The 18,119-nt window shown below is 39.3% G+C and overlaps 1 protein-coding gene across 7 annotated transcripts in view; it reads right to left on the reverse strand.

Annotated features, from left to right (window-relative positions):
* Positions 1-18,119, reverse strand: part of zeb1a (zinc finger E-box binding homeobox 1a) — a 52,537-nt gene that overhangs the window by 6,685 nt on the left and 27,733 nt on the right. For 5 of the 7 annotated variants that reach the window (XM_047162681.2, XM_017495207.3, XM_017495206.3 and 2 more), the window contains exon 9: positions 17,703-17,880. In XM_047162681.2, coding sequence (XP_047018637.2) covers positions 17,703-17,880 — 178 coding nt within the window. Of the gene's footprint in view, positions 1-14,035; positions 17,471-17,702; positions 17,881-18,119 lie in introns of those variants that run through there. The other 2 variants (XM_017495209.3, XR_006984264.2) reach the window with 2 other exon arrangements.

Here is an 18,119-nt window from a genome sequence, read left to right on the forward strand (position 1 = left end):
AATGTAAATTTGGGTATCGTCAGCATAGAAGTGATAATGGAGGCCAAGCGATCGCAGCAGATGCCCAAGTGGAGATAGATAAATATTGAAAAGTAAAGGGCCTAAAACTGAACCCTAAGGAACACCAGTGATTACAGAGCTAGTGTCAGACCTGTAACCACCCATAGAAATAAACTGGGAACGGTCAGTAAAATAGGATTTAAACCAGTTTAAAACTGTCCCAGACACACCAAACACACTTTCAAGGTGGGTAATTAAAAGACCACAATCCACAGTATCGAAAACAGCTCTAAGATCAAGAAGAATAAGAATGGAAGTAGCGCCAGAATCAGAGGCCATCAACAAGTCATTGGTAACTTTGACCAACGATGTTTCAGTACTGTGAAGTTTACGAAAACCTGACTGAAGGGGTTCAAAGAGGTTATTAATTGTAAGATGATTACATAGTTGAGAGGCAACAACACGCTCAAGTATTTTTGCCAAAAACGGAAGATTTGAGATGGTATGAAAATGGCTAAAAATCATCCACGGCAGCATTTTCCTTCTTTGGTACAGGTGTAACAGCAGCAGTCTTTAGTACTGCTGGAACGACCCCAGTATCTAATGATTCATTTGTAATGCTGAGGGCACCAAACATTGAAGCACGATTTAAATAGGTTTGTGGGAATTGGATCCAGCAAGCAAGTGGTTGTTTTCATGCTGGATACTTCCCTTGTGAGAGCCTCAGAATCAAGCAGTGAGAAATGAGTGAACGAAACACCAGTGAACCCAGATGGACAAAAGAGTGAAGTGGCAGAGTCAGGTGTAACAGAAATTTCTTTGCGAACATTATCAATCTTAGAATTAAAAAATTGAAGAAAAGAATTAAATAGCTGCTGAGAAACAGGCAAAGTGGTAACAGCATTAACTTGAAGCAATCTGTTTATGGTTTGTAACAAGTGTCTGGGATTATTTTGATTATGTTTCCATTTGTTAAATATGCCATCTGTTCCAGTTTTCAACAACACCACAAACCGGCACTCTTTAAAAAAAATAATAACAATAAAGTTTTTTTTTTAATCTTTCAAAGCTGTGTTGTAAAGTATAGGATAGCTCGATACCGCTAAAATTATCGCTTCAATTTTTTAATGTTTTTTTTTTTACTAAAAACGTCACACAGTGACATTGCGATCATCTATTGATCATGTCTCCACGTGATACGATTACACAGGTCAGAGTTTACCAAATTTTAACTTTCATTATGCGATGTAGTATGAAAATTCTATACATGAGCTTGTGTTTCCGGTCTGCCGTTTTCGAATGTGTTTGAATGAAAGTCAACGGAGTGCTAGAGTCTAGTGTGACCACGGCATTACTTGGGGCTAAACTACATTTCTATGTTACACTAGAATCAACAGGTTTGGAATCACTACCAAATGTCAGTTTTTGATAGAATACATTTTAGAACACTTTTTATTAACTAGGTACCATTAAATTGATTTTAAAATATAGTTAAGGGATTATTAATACACTATGATCAAAAGTATATAGACACCCGTCATAATTATTGAGTTTGGGGCAGCCACTGGTAACAGCTGCATAAAATCAAGCACATTGTCTACGTTGATTACATGGAGCGTAATCCTGGACCAACACTGGCAGTAGAACAGGTTGCACTGAAGAGCTCAGCAACTTTAAACCTGGGACTGTCTTAGGATGCCAGCTTTGCCACGAGTCAGTTCGTGAAACTTCTGATCTGCCCTGGTCAACTGTATAGTGCTATTATTACAGCTCAACCATGAAGCGGTAGGCCATGCACACTTCTACCACTACCACTCAAGCAATGCTACAGAGTGCCTATCCAGAGTTGTATCAGAATTACAGGCTAGTTTCTAAAGTAACTGAGACTTGTGTTGTAGTAAACCCGACTCAAATTAAGTTACTACTAAACCCAAAGTTTAGTGGTTTTGGCTGTACTTTAAATCAGTTAAATGCTGAACTGGTATTGTCCTGAGCCCAACATGGCTAATTTTTTTTAAATCCAAGTTTAAATCTAGTAAACCCAAAGTAGTGTGGTGTTTTCAAATAGTGTTTTTGGGTTCCCATTTAAATTACAAAGTTGTAGCACTGCCACATAATGATGCATTTTATACGTGTGTGTATTTAATGTAATTATTGCCACATGTAACTTGTCATTTTTGCCCTGTTACTGCAATCACTGAAGTGCTTGGTCTTGTCCTTGCATTATTGTGAGACTCAACAAGGTCACCGCCTCATGCCATATCTTTGTGGAAGTGAACATAAGCCAGAAGAGAGACAACAGAGGGAAGCATGCTCAGCTGTTTACGTCAAAAATACTGGTGGATTACTGCCACCCGTACCGATGGAGATTGCTGCTGAGAAATACTGTTGGGACTATGTTTCCTCTTTTATATTTTGGATCATGCAGGGTGCAGGTTTTTTTGTAAATATTTGGTGACTTTCCTCTGTACAGTACACTGCAACTACTGAACTTATTTGGTGTTTGTTTGTTAATTGCTCTTCACTGCACACTGTTAGAGTCTGGATTAAGTATAACCAATGCTTCTCAGGAGCAACCTTTTACAATGTAACCCCAAGGCAGTGTGGGTTTTGCCTGATGGACCATGGCATTGTTGAATTTAAATGTTTTAACTGTACAAAGTGTGAGGAGGATGACATAATATTGCCTTGAAAAAAAGTTTGTGTTCAAAATTCTAGAACATCAAATAAGTAAGCTGAGTTACATTATCTGCTTTATGTGACGTGTAGTCATAAATGGTTTAATCGCTGTATTGTGTAAGGATTTAATAATGACAGATCTGTTGTTAAATACATTACCAAGCACGGTTCACAGGGTATGTACAATGGTATTGAGAATGTTATGGATGATCTCTATCCTGAGTCCCAAATTCAAGGATGATCCGAAAATGCCAAAAAGTGAGAAAAGAAATTAAGCAGTTAAAAAGATTGGAGGCAGAGAGACAAGCTCTGTCAATTGAAAATAAGCTATTGCACTCCCAAAGTTGATACTGCTATATCAAATAAAAAGGGCCAAGCCATCAAGAAAGAAAGAGCAGTTGAAATAAGGAGTTGCAGTACTAAAAGCAAAAAAAAAAAAATTCAAATTAAAAATTTTATTGATCACACACACAATCATACACAGTATGACATGCAGTGAAATGCTATTTATGACTGCCCGGTGACATGGAAACAATTGACATAAAACATAACTTAGAAGTAGAAAAAGAAAAATATAAAATATAACCTAAAGGATATAAAGGATAGATGGCAGAAAAAAGTATGGACAACATGTGGAATAAAGTGCAGATATGTGCATTTGTATGTGCAATACAATGCTGTGCAACACCAAGTTGAGGTAGTTGCACAGAATAAATGTTTATAAATACAGGATAATATGCATATATTAACAGGAATTTAGGGGGTGTGGGTGTTTTGCAAAAGAAATACCAGGTCTAGTCCTAGGTGGTCCTCTGCAGTCTCTATGTGTTGGCCTTCAGGGAGCGGAAGTGCTTCCCTGACCACAACAGAGAGAAGAGTCCATTGTGCGGATGGCTGAGGTCCTTCACTATCATCCTGACCTTTGTCCAGCACTACTTGCTGATCGCACAAACCTTGGAAAGTCCACCTATCCTGCTTGGTGCTGTTCCAAAACCAGGCTGTGGTGCTTCCCATCAGGATGCTTTTGATGGTGAAGGTGTAGCAGCTCATTATTATGGCATTCCAGTGATGAGGGTGAGGGAGGGTGAGACATGTCTGCCTGTCAGGAAGTTGGAGATCCACTGACACAGGGATGGACCAAGTCACAGGTCCTCCAACTTGGTGGTGAATTTGGAGGGGATTATAGTGTTAAATGTTGAAACAAACAGCATTAACATGATGTCCCCTCTTGGTGTCCAAATGGCTCAGGGCTCTATGTCGGAGGTGTGTGATGGCATCATAAGTCTTGAGCGACTGAGACGGTATGCGAATTGTAAAGGGTCTAGGGTATCAGGTAATGAAGAGGTGATTAAGTCTCTGACCAGCCTTTCAAAGCACAACCAAGGTTAGGGTTACTGGGCAATAGTCACTAAGGCAGGCAGGCTGGGGTTTCTTAGAGACAGAAATGATAATAGACTGTTTAAAGCGTGTGTGAATTACAGACTGTGCCAGGTAGAGGTTAAATATAGCCGTGAACACTGGTGCCAGCTGGTCAGCACAGGCTCTAAGGCCTTGACCTGAGATCCCATCTGTTCCTGCTGCCTTCCTTGTGTTCACATGCCTGAAAGATTTCTTCCAAGTTGATGAAAGGGTTTCCCCTTCTGATACACTCTGCATGCATGCTGCCATTAGCACTGTTAGTGCTGTTAGTACCACTAATGCCATTAGCTCCATTAGCTCTGTTAGATGCAGCCTTGAAGTGAGCATAAAAAGTGTTCAGCTCATCCACTAGAGACGTGTCTGAACTGTGACTCTAGTTTCTTGTATACCTCCCTCTGAACCGGAGGTTCCTGTTTCAACCTTTGTTTGTATCTAGGTATGAGGAAGATGGTCTCATGGTCCAATTTCCCCAAACGGTGGATGGGACTGTGCCTCTTTGAACAAAGTGTACCAATGGTCCAGGAACCTTTCGCCCCTTGTGGGGCAGGTGATGTGTTGGTGGAAGTTTTGCACTGTGCGTTTGAGGTTGGAAGTCCCCTGCCACAATGAACGGTGAGGAGGTGAGCATCCTATTGTTGAGTGCGAGCCTCATGTAGTTCACATAACGCAGTGTCCATGTCCACCTGTGGTGGAATATAAATGGCACTGACTATGACCGAAGTAAATTCCTGAGGAAGGTAGAAAGGGTGACATTTGATGATAGGAGCTCCAGGTTGGGTGTGAAGGAGCATGTGAGAGAAACAATGCTCATGCTATCACACCAGCTGCTGTTTACCATCAGACTCCCTCCACCTCCTGTTGACTTCCCCAACTCCACCGACCTGTCCATGCAGTAAACCGAGAAGTACTTGGCCGACTGGATGGGATGGTCCAAAACCACTGGGTTCAGCCATTTCTCGGTGAAGCAGTGGAGTTTGCAGTCCCAAATATCTCTCTGGAACTTAACCCTGGCCCTGAGGCTGTCGAGCTTGTTTTCCAGAGATGGGACGTTGGCTAGCAGGATGTTAGGTACTCAAGCATGGGATGCTTGAACCCTCAACCTGTTCCTGACGTTGGCTCCTTTCTTTCAGTTCTGGTAATACTGTATCTGGTAATAGCCGTGATTAAAAGTAAAATAGGTTAAAGTGCAAAAATTAAACAAAAACCAACACACTGTGGTCTGAGCAGTTGTAACAATCTCACTGGTGCCATCTTGTAATCTTCACTATACTCAAGATGCCATCAAATATATTATGAATAAACTTACAACTAGTGCTCCATGCAGTGGTTATGATTAGATATGAGTGATTGCAATGCAGAATATTTTGGAGGCATACTTTCTCCAAACAATTCTGCACAGTTCCCAATGGCAGTAGTATGACTAAGAACAGCTGATCCTGTAAATGAGCACAAGAGTGATCCCAGAATTGCAAATGCCCCATCTGTTAGACAGCTGTCTCTTATGGACATTAAAAGCCTTGTTTGAGCAGTAGGTGCTTTTCAAAACTGGTTGGAGAGATCTTACAGAGTTCATGTCAAATCTAGAGTATGTAGTACATTGTACAATTTGTCTAATTCGGATGCATGTTTACTGCTTACGTCTTGCCTTCCTCAGATGTTAGATGTAGCTCTAGATGTTCCTAGAGCAGTCTCCCAGAATGTTCTTAACAGAACAGCAGTCAGAGACATGGAGAGAGGCTCTGCTCAGACTTTTCAGGACTGTTTTGTTTAACTGGAGAAAAATTACAGAGGTGACAATGCAACCAGAGGAGCACCCTGTATCATATGCATGAAGGTTGAGGGTGGTGTTTGGTTTTTACTGTGGAATGTTAAATGTGCAGTATTGCTGTGTTGCATTTAAGTCCGCATTAATTGCTCAGACTAGTGCATATATGTGCGAAACCTTTGATCTGCATGTAGACATACCATAAAAGGAAACGATTTTAAAAAATTATAGCACTTCAACTTGACCACTCCGAAACGACATGCAGAATTAAGAAATCTAGTTGCTGCATACAAAAGCAGACAGGGGAAAGATGAACTTTTCTAGATCAGTCTGCAATTTCCATCACAGACCCAAAGGTGAACAGTCAGTTCAGGAAAAGCTGTAATTTGTTATAAATGTGGAAAGGATGGCCACCGAGCAAGACATTGCACAGACAACAGGAAGCCCAATCAACGTATTGTTTGTTGTACATGTGGAAAGATGGGACACATGGCATCACTATTCACACAAAAGAGGTTTGGCATATCAAGACCTGCTTGAGCAGCTTAGACACCGATTTGAGATTGTTGAAAGGACAGCAAGAAGAGGAGTCCACTCACACCTTGTTAGACACATTTTGGAGAGCAGGACAAATAGTTGTTAGTTTAAATGAAGATGTTTCATGATTTTGAGAAGGCTCATATGTTACATATAACTTAAAAAGTCATATTTTTCCATGTGCCTGATGATGTATATGTGGGATGTATATATGTACATGTGAGGACAAAGGGAGGGGCAACTTTCTGTTTGTATGTGGCTTTCCATCAAACCCAAACAGACCAAATGAAGGACAATGTAGCAGTGGGTCCTTATTCTTGTGAACCTGACATAATGATCTTCATAAGTCAATAAACAGTACAAAAAGCAATAGCAACCAGTTCTATAGGATCCAACAACCATCCAAAGGAAGCCTAATTATGGATGATGTTTGGATGATTCATTGATTGCATTCTCAGGTGCCACTGTAACAGATTTTTAAACAGGAACTGAGAAAGAACAAACTATTTGAAGGCCCTTGTATGCAAGCAAGCTCTTCCAACACATCTACACTGACTGAAGCGACTATAGGAGATTGTACAGGACATTTGCATGGTAGAATTCACTTGGTACATTAAAGTCAATTATTTCACAAATGGAGAAAATTATTGTACAGGGTGTATGAACAATGATGGCACTTCACAGAGACCACACACACACAGAATGTCACCTTAACTGATGGTCCCAATTGCTTTTGTTTAGAATTTACACTGGCATGCAAGAACTCTAGTGCCAAAGTGGGGGAAAGGTAAGACAGGGTGGCACCACCACTGGGCATTCCTCCAAGTAAGATGTATGTGATTTTATGTGATGCTTTATGGTCAGAAAGGAAAAATCTGTAAAAAATTACATGAGTGAAATCCCAGCATCACCAAGCTGCCACAGCTGGGCCCTTGAGCAAGGTCCTTAACCGTAAACTGCTTAGTTGAATAAATGAGATAATTGTATGTTGCTCTGGATAAGGGCATCTGCCAAATGGTAAATGGTCTGCACTTATATAGCACTTTTTTTTTTAACCTTAGCGGTTCCAAAGTGCTTTACACTGGTTTTCATTCACCCATTCACACACACACACACACACACACACACACCAATGGTAGCAGAGCAGAGTCACAAAGAATGGTCTAACCCCACTTATACCAGGACGTTAATCAAACCAAGAAGTTGATCCAAATATAGTATTGGAACGGGAGTAGATTAAAAGGGACTATTATCAGTCAAAGGATACCAAATATTAATACATGGGTGATAATTCCAGTACAAGGGGTATACGTTGTTTTAGATGCTCTGGTTCAGTCCAACTCTGGTGAATCTGTGGTGCTTTTCACGTGTGCCTTGCTACTGCGGTTACTGAAATAAAGTCATTTAAAGTATAAAGTCAAATAAAGTCACAATTTTCAGTTTAGGTATAATTCTGTACAATTCTGATAAAAGATTCTAAAGTAACTGAATCAGCCAAAAGCACCATGGTAACAAGGTTGTATCAGAATTACACTGACAGGGGGCTTTATAAATTCCCCATATCTTGAGTGAGCATCTGTGGGATGTGCTGGACAAACAAATTTAATCCATAGAGTCCTCAGCTCACAACTTACAGAATTTAAAGGATCTTCTGCTAACGTCTTGGTGCCAGGTACTAAAGCACACCTTCAGACATCTTGTGGACTCCATACATCGATGGGTCAGAGCTCTTTTGGCGGGGACCTAACAATATTAGGCAGATGAATTTAATGTCATGGCTGGCTGGGGGCTAGTTTCTAAAGTAACTGAAACTTGTATTGTAGTGAACCTGAGGTGCTTTAAATCATGTTTAAAACTACTTAACCAAAAGTATGGTTGCTAAACTAGTTAAGTGTTGAACTAAACCTCTCATCAGCAGTAAAAATCAGAAAGCCATATTGGAATTTGCAAAGAAACACAGAAATGAGCCACAAAAGTTCTGGAACCAAGATTAACCTCTACCAAAATGATGGATGGAAAGGCCAAAGTGTGGAGAAAGAACACCAAAACATACAGGTCTGTGCAACATGGTATGGGAAGTGTCATGGCTTGGGCTTGCTGGATCAGGCTCATTGATCTTTATTGATGTAACTCATGATGGTAGCAGCAGAATGAATTGAGAAGTTTAGAGGAACGTTTTGTCTGTCAATTTACAGAGAAACACAACCAAATTAAATCAAAAGGAACTTTATCATGCTGCAAGACAATGATCCAAAACACACTGCCAACTCAACAAAGGACTTTATCAGAGGGGAAAAGTGGAAGGTTTTATAGAATATTTTCAAATATATAGAGTATTTTCTAATCAAGTAAATGATGTAAGTATGTACTGAGTTAGAAAAATCCTGTATCTTCCAGTAGAGGATTGTTTAAATCAACATTTAACCTTTTTTATTAAAAGCAGCCAAGTAAAAAAAAAAAGTATTTAGACATTATGTGCATGAAATGTTTGACTCAATAAGTGCATTACCCAACTCATATCTAACCAGTAGATAAGACGTTAAATAAATTTTCACAGAACTGCATTAGTCTGGAATGATTATGCTTATGCTTAAGCCCTAAGACCGGCTTGACCTAAGAATGACTTGAGGTGAAAAAGTTAATGTTATCAAGGTAAAGGGCTAAGGATGTTGAAACAGATCAACATGGAAACCATAAAACAGCATTTAGACATATGATTAGGTTGTAAGAGTGAACTTTGTAAGAGTAAAACCTTTTTTTTTTTTCACGTTTACCTTATTCCCTTTTAATTTACTCATTTTCATGTGATTAATTTTCATGTAATTCATTTACTGATTTGCTTCTCTTTAAATCCAGTTTTAGACTGTGATATTACAAAGGTCTTTCCAGATTATTACTTGCCACACTGTATGAGATAACCCAAATAAAATTACCTGAATTCTATAATATAGTTTTTTCACCATGTTAAGTTGAAATCCTCTAAAAACAGATTTGCAATTGACTAACATTACTCTGTTTCAATTCACATCCTTCAAAGCATTGGCATGTTTTTTTTACTCTCACAATCCCCCAAACACACACACACACACCCAAGGACTCCATAAAACAAATGAGACAGCAGTGTTTCCCACAATAACCAAAAGTTGTCCACAATGTGAAAACAACTCTGAGAGTAAGCTGAACTAACCAAAAAAATTACCAAGACAAAAAGTTCCAGTAAGAGAAAAAGCCCCTACCGACTTCAAGTCTGATAAACAGTCTGCGCACAATAACAAATAATTTCCTTAACTTTTTAAAGACTTGTAACAAATAATATAACAGTGTAGCACATAAAGCCGAGGAAAAAACACTAATAAAATGAAAAACAGAAACTCTAACCCAGTCAGAGCATCAAAACAGAGCACCACATTAATACCGAAGTAGATTTAAGAGGAGTGAGTCCACAAAATATGATATGATATCTTCAAATAAAAATCCGAATACTGTAGAGCTGGAAGGCCGAGTGCAAAAAATAAAAATAAAAGAAGAGCGAAAATGACGAAGCTGTATAGATGATGCAGTTCACCCTGATATCAAGAGTTTAACATAGTCTCCTGCTTCCTCCGCTGAAATAAAGTCCTTCTGAACACCATTATATGTAATGCGAAGCCAAGCTGGGTAAAGTATTCCATAGTGAGCGCCCTCAATACCACAAAGTTGACGCCGAACCTCGTTAAATGCGGCCCGGGCTATCTTGACTGTGTAGTCAGGGAAAACGGAGATGGTCAAATCCCACACTGTGATAGTGGAATCTGCACACAATAGCTCGTGGTCGATCACCAGACTTGGGCTTCGGCTGAAGGGTCCCGTGGGACCGGTCCAAAACCGGCTCCTCCTCCAGACCAAACGCCTCTTTTAACAAGGCCGCTACAGCAGCAGTTGTACATGTGTCAGCACCCTCTGGAACTCCAACTATCCTAACATTATTGCGCCCTGAGAATCTCCTGGAGCTCCTTTTCAAAAATATCGGCAATGTCCTTCCTCAGTGAAGCCAGCAACTCAAGCCTGAGTGCAGCGAAATCAAAGTCACCGCTCGGCGACGCGGATTCAGGGGAAGAAGGGGACTCGAGGAGCGCATACTTGGCCTCAGTTGTGTCTGAATGCTACCACGGGTTATCGTGTTCTTTCCAGACATTTTAACGTACCACAAAGTTAAAAGTGCAAACAAGGAAACGGAGTAGAATAAGTCAAAATCTATCGTATGACCGAAAAGCGCTAATTAACTACAATTTTAATCGAAATCAGCAGGAGCCTCCAACTTCGCATCCTACTCCATTGACCTCCGAATTCGAATCCCCATAAAACCTGTTTTTTTTAAAGAATTAAACAATTTGGGTAAATAAAAACAGACTTTTAAATAGTCTTAAAGTGACACTTCCTGCTGCCATTTGGTGAAGCTATGATTTTGACAATAATCACATCCATGTGCTTGGCTCCCATGACCATGATAATTGGCAGTGAGAAAGTGTGAAAGTTGCATCTGGAAAGTATTCACAGTGCTTCACTTTTTCCACATTTTGTTATGTTACAGTCTTATTCCAAAATGGATTAAATTCTTTATTTTCCTCAAAATTCTACAAACAATACCCCATAATGACAATGTGAAAGAAGTTTGTTTGAAATCTTTGCAAATTTATTAAAAATAAAATACAAAAAAAAGCACATGTACATAAGTATTCACAGCCTTTTCTCAATACTTTGTTGAAGCACCTTTGGCAACAATGACAGCCTCAAGCCTTTTTGAGTATGATGCTACAAGTTTGGCACACCTATTTTTGGGCAGTTTCTCCCATTCTTCTTTGCAGGACCTCTCAAGCTCCATCAGATTGGATGGGGAGCATTGGTGCATAGTCATTTTCAGATCTCTCCAGAGATGTTCAATTGGGTTCGGGTCTGGGCTGTGGCTGGGCCACTCAAGGACATTCAGAGTTGTCCTGTAGCCATTCCTTTGTTATCTTGGCTATGTGCTTTGGGTCGTTGTCCTGTTGGAAGATGAACCTTCGCCCCAGTCTGAGGTCCAGAGCGCTCTTGAGCAGGTTTTCATCAAGGATGTCTCTGAACATTGCTGCATTCATCTTTCCCTCGATCCTGACTAGTCTCCCAGCTCCTGCCGCTGAAAAACATTCCCACAGCATGATGCTGCCACCACCATGCTTCACTGTAGGGATGGTATTGGCCATGTGATGACTGGTGCCTGGTTTCCTCCAGACAGGACGCTTGCCATTCAGGCCAAAGAGTTCAATCTTTGTCTTGGTCTGAGAGTCCTTCAGATGCCTTTTGGCAAACTCCAGGCAGGCTGTCATGTGCCTTTTACTGAGGAGTGGCTTCCGTCTGGCCACTCTACCATACAGGCCTGATTGGTGGAGTTCTGCAGAGATGGTTGTTCTTCCGGAAGGTTCTCCACTCTCCACAGACACACGCTGGAGCTCTGTCAGAGTGACCATTGGGTTTTTGGACACCTCCCTGACTAAGGCCCTTCTCCCCCAATCGCTCAGTTTGGCCAGCTCTAGGAAGAGTCCTGGTGGTTCCAAACTTCTTCCTTTCACAGATGATGGAGGCCACTGTGCTCACTGGGACCTTCAATGCTGTAGAAATGTTTCTGTACCCTTCCCCAGATCTGTGCCTCAATACAATCCTGTCTCAGAGGTCTACAGACAATTCCTTGGACTTCATGACTTGGTTTGTGCTCTGGCATGCATTGTTAACTGTGGGACCTTATATAGACAGGTGTGTGCCTTTCCAAATCATGTCCAATCAACTGAATTTACCACAGGTGGACTCCCATCAAGTTGTAGAAACATCCCAAGGATGATCAGTGGAAACAGGATGCGCCTGAGCTCAATTTTGAATGTCATGGCAAAGGCTGTGAATACTTATGTACATGTGCTCTTTTGTTTTTTATTTTTAATAAATTTACAAAGATTTCAAACAAACTTCTTTCACATTGTCATTATGGGGTATTGTTTGTAGAATTTTGTGGGAAATAATTAAATTAATCCATTTTGGAATAAGCCTGTAACACAACAAAATGTGTTAAAAGTGTAGCACTGTGAATACTTTCCGGATGCACTGTATGTACTTGAAAGTTTAGAATTGTCTACATTTCTGCATAAATATAATGTAAAATAATCACATTTTCACAAGTCCTAAAAGTAGATAAAGAGGGATTAAACAATTAAACAAATGAGACAAAAATATTATACTTATTTATTTATTGTGGAAAATTATCCAATATTACATATCTGTGAGTGGCAAAAGTATGTACCTTTGCTTTCAGTATCTGGGGTGACCCCCTTGTACAACAATAACCAACTAAATGTTCCGGTAACTCAATCAGTCCTGCACATCGGCTTTTAGGATTTTTAGCCCATTCCTAAGTACAGAACAGCTCTGGGATGTTAGTGGGTTTCCTAACATTAACTGCTTGCTTCAGGTCCTTCCACAACATTTCTCTTGGATTAAATGTCAAAACATTGGCTTGGCCATTCCAAAACATTAACTTTATTAATTTAAACCATGCCTTGTTAGAACAACTTGTGTGCTTAGGGTTGTTGTCTTGCTGCATGGCCAACTTTCTCTTGAGATTCAGTTCATGGGCAGATGTCCTGATATTCTCCTTTAGAACTCGCTGGTATAATTCAGAATTCATTGTTCCATCATTGATGGCAAGGTGTCATGCCCCAGATGCAGCAAAACAGGCTCAAATCACGATACTACCACCAACATATTTCACAGATGGCATATGGTGTTTTCCTTTCCCCAAGCAGAATGCTTCTCATTTAAACCAAAGATTTCTATTTAGGTCTCATCCATCCACAGAATTTTTCCATTAGCATTCTGGCTTGTCCATGTGATCTCTGGCAAACTGCAGATGGGCAGAAATATTATATTTGGAGAGCAGTGGCTTTCTCCTTGCAGCCCTGCCATGCACACCATTGTTCAGTGTTCTCCTAATGGTGGACTCATGAACATGAACATTAGTCAATGTGAGGGAGGCCTTTAGTTGCTTAGAAGTTACCCTGGGTTTCTTTGTGACCTCGTGGATTATTACACCTCTTGCTCTTGGAGTGATCTTTGTTGGTCGACCACTCCTGGGGAAGGGCTCTACAGTGTGACCATTTCAGTCGCATTTGCGACTGAAAAGTACTTTGTGTGACTGTGAAAAAATATTTAGTTGCACCGGTGCGAGTGACTTGTTTGAAGTTAATAATAATAATACAATCGGAATAAAAACTCCAAAATACACAACAGTTACTTTCGCACTGCTTTTCATCACCCCAGTCAACCGAACAAGTGTGCAAATACTGCATAGAAGCCATTATGACAACAAGAGTAACACTGTACATCATCTGCTTCTCTCAACTTGCCGATCTCTCAAACCACGATCTTTGATTGATCATGAGAAATGACCTGAACCTGCGACATGCTTGTTTAGCCACAGCGGCATTGGGCACCAGTAAATTATATATAATTTAATAATAATAATAATAATAATAATAATAATAATAATTATTATTATTATTATTATTATTATTATTATTATTATTATTATTATTATTATAACAACTGGCACCCTGTCCAGGGTGTACCCCGCCTTGTGCCCGATGCTCCCTGGGATAGGCTCCAGGTTCCCCCGCGACCCTGAAAAGGAGTAAGCGGTTGAAGATGGATGGATGGATGGAATAATAATAATAATAATAATAATAATAATGCTAAGGCTACAAGGTTGGGTGTAATTCAAACTTGAAATAATGAAAATAATTCCTCACCAATCATAATCAAGAGTAGCAACTGTTCACTCTGGAAATATACAGTACGCTGCTGCTCTCCCTTCACTCTTTTCACCAACTCTAATAGACAGCATATTCACTTCATTTAAACTCAGAGTTGGCAGATATCACTAGAAAAGTAAACTCCAGTTTTCATGTTTTGATTTAATCCCCCCAAAATGCAATATTATCAGCAGACATGGCAACACTGTACTGGGGGAACCCATCTAAAAAGAACAACTGAAAAATAAATAAATAAATAAATAAATAAATAATACTAATAAAATGTAAAGACAGAAAATGTGCTTAGTTATAAATAAATAATTTCATATAAAAATATATAATATCTTCATAAAATATAAATAAAATAAATTAAATAATGTTTAATTACTATGGGTTGCATTTAATATCAATTTGACATTAAGCTTAGATTGCTATTTCTTTTGAAGGCTATTAGCCTTATTTTTCCTAATAGGGATAATTTTTGTGTTAGTCCACTTTTAATTAGGACTCTTTATTGTTTAAGATATTTAAAAAATAAATATTTTTATCATTTAACCAACAGTATTTGTCCCATTGCTATTATGAGCAGAGAGCTTACATTTAAATGTTTATGGTAGACCTCCTGATTAAAGCTTAAACAAAAAAGATCGGTATCGGCAGATCAAAATGACAAGAAATTGGTATTGGGCTCTAAAAATCCTGATCGGAGCATTAGGGGAACGCCATTAAAGTAAAGCACGCTGCATGTGCTGGGTAAATGAACCCGACCAATCACATCCTTTATGAGATTATTCAGATATATACACAATATACACAGAGCGGTTCGAGAACTGGCTCCAACCCAGAACCATGACAGTGGAAAATGACCAATAGAGTAGCTATAAATATATTTAAGAGGAGCAGACTTCAAAGACTGAACATTGACTTTTTTGTGTTTGTTTACAAGGTGGAACAGGTTAACGGGTGTTGTTTTTTTTTGCATACTGAAAATATTAAATTTAGTTTATCGGAAGGTAAATTAATTTGTCATGCTCACACTATGTTCCTAAATTATGTCAATTGTCAAGCTCAAATTTTCTCATGCCTACTTGTGTGTTATATTGTGGCACATTAACCATCTCTAAAAAAAATAAATAAATAAACTAAACCGTGCTCCTAAATTTTTATAATTAGGTCTTGAATTTATACACAATCTGTCTGACTGAATTGGTGGAGTCCAAACTCTTTAGAGATGGTTTTGTAACCTTTTCTAGCCTGATGAGCATCAACAACTCTTTGAGGTCATCAGAAATGTCCTTTGTTTGTGCCAGGATATACTTCCACAAACATGCATTGTGAAGATCAGACTTTGATAGATCCCTGTCCTTTAAATAAAACAGAGCACTCACACCTGACTGATATCCCATTGATTGAAAAGACCTGACTAATTTCACCTTCACATGAACTGCTAATCCTAGAGGTTCACATACTGTTGCCACTCACAGACATGTAATATTGGATAATTTTCCTTAAAGCTTCATGAAACACTAAACTACATTTTCTGAGATTTTAACAGAGGTGTTCGTATCGCACATCATAAAAGACAATCTTAGTATGCGTTAATTTTATCTGTAGGAGAAAACTTACTTAATTTTGAACTTTTTTCTGCTATTTTCATCTTCCTCGGACTTGCTCGTGAAAGCAGCTAGCATCTACACAATGATGCGGTACCCTAGGACTTTTCTATCCCTTCAAATGAAGTATGTGTCTAATTTTTAAACATGACAGTTTCACCTGCCTTTTGAGCTAATTTAACCGCTTAAAGCGCAGCAGGCCATCGCATTCAAAACTATGCAACAAGAGTCCATGTTGAAGGGAAGAGCTTTCCCCCTTTTATTCATGAAAAACTCGAGCCTATTTGCTAGCTACCATTCCGACACTTCTCCCATCCACGCTGTCCCCAGTTTTGTGTTCCTCCATACTCATGCCAGGGGCTAAAGGTTCAAATAGTTAGGGCAGAGGATCTGCATTGCTATCTAGTGTGTCTCCATTTAGCCCTGGGGATTCAGGAGGAGAGATGTCCTTTTTGTCACCATCCATCTTTATTGATGTGTTCTGAAGGCCCCCCCCCCCCCTCTTCGTCCCCTGCTTTTACCTACCACGCCCACTCCCTTCTTCACATTTTTCAAAAACATTGAAAGGTAGACGAGCTGAAAGAGGGAGGTTTCATGACCCTTTAATAAATAAATGACAAGTATAATATTTTTGTCTCATTTGTTTAAATGGGCTCTCTTTGTCTACTTTTAGGACAGATTTTACTTTTAGGAAAATCTGATGTTTAAAGTCATTTATGCAGATATCTAGAAAATTCTAAAGGGTTCAAACTTTCAAACACTACTGTATGTACGATATATGCACCAAGTTTATGTACCATGGCCAACGACTCCGACGAGATTTTGAGCATGTTAAAGGCCCCAAAAGCCAGATACCTTGAAAAAAATAATACATCCAATATATAAGAAAATATATATAAAATAATAAAATATATAAGCATCCTTAGAAGAGAAGTAAAAATAAATAAATCGGCCCTGTGCACTTTCAGTGCTTGGTCCCTAAAAGGTTTATTTATTTTAAAAAAAGAAACATGACAATTTATTGGTCACAAAATGAAGGCTATTCCATGTGTCAGATTGCCAAGAAACTGAAGATTTCATACAAAGGATCTAAAGAGAATAGAAAAAAGAATTACGGGATGTTTTTTTAAATAGTACAAGTGAAATACCAGTTTAAGAGAAAATTTTTATATAGCAAATTAAACGAAAAGATTCAAACAGCAAAAGAAACCACAGTGGATAACTGGAAATGAGTATTGTGGATAGATTGTCTAATTTGAGGTGTCTGGATTGAAGAGGCGAACATATTTAGGATGTAGAGTTAAGAGAAGGATGCTGGATGTATGCTTGACACATTCAATAAAGCATGGTGGTATGGTGCTGTAGGTGCATAGTGCATAGGCAGAGTGCATATCAGACATGACATCCTGTGTGGCCAGCGCTTCCATGATGCAAATTTCATTATGCAGCAGGAAAAAAAGTCAAATAAAACTTCTAAGATATGCAAAACCTGTTTGGTGAAGAAACAGGCAGCTGAAGTACTGTCTTTGATGGCCTGGTTGGCACAATCCCCAGAACTCAACCCTATTAAGCGTTTGTAGGATGAGGTTCACCATAAAATCAGAGAAAAATCTACAAGCCAGCATTACCTCTGGGTCGATTCCATTCTGTCATAAACAAAGACATTTCTTAGTGATTTCAAACATTTGCACACTAGAATACATGTCCACTTAAACAGCTAGTGGTCAAATAATCTATAGCCACTCTTGCTTATAAGCATCCCTTCTTCAACTGAGGTTTAAATGACTCCCTATACATATGGTGACATTTTCGATTACACTTTGGCCTGCAAACAGCTTTCAAGTTTCAAGCCAAACCTTGGACCTTTTTAAAATGTACCTGTATGTTCATATTTGTGACGTAGTAAAGAGCTGCTCTTCTGGAAAATCTTGTCACATAGGTCACATGCATACTGGCCACCATGCATCTTCCTCCTCTTCTTGTTGGGGGAAAGGTTGCAGTCATTCAGCCCCTCGCACCTGGACATGGATTCATCTCCAGCATCAGTCTTCTCCTTCTGATAAGCATGATGGTCAGTAAGATAAGGATAAGCAATTAAATTCTATGGCAGTTGTATCCAATCTTATCCGGAATGGGCCAGTGTGGGTGCAGGTTTTCATTCCAACCAAGCAGAACCCACACCTGATCTACTGAAAGTCAAGATCAACTGATTAAACAGGTGGAATCAGGTGTGGCTCCTGCTTGACTGGAATGAAAACCTGCACCCACACTGGTGGATAAGATTGGACACCCCTG

Source organism: Ictalurus punctatus, chromosome 20 (genome assembly GCF_001660625.3).
Source record: "Ictalurus punctatus breed USDA103 chromosome 20, Coco_2.0, whole genome shotgun sequence".
Lineage (NCBI taxonomy): Eukaryota > Metazoa > Chordata > Actinopteri > Siluriformes > Ictaluridae > Ictalurus > Ictalurus punctatus.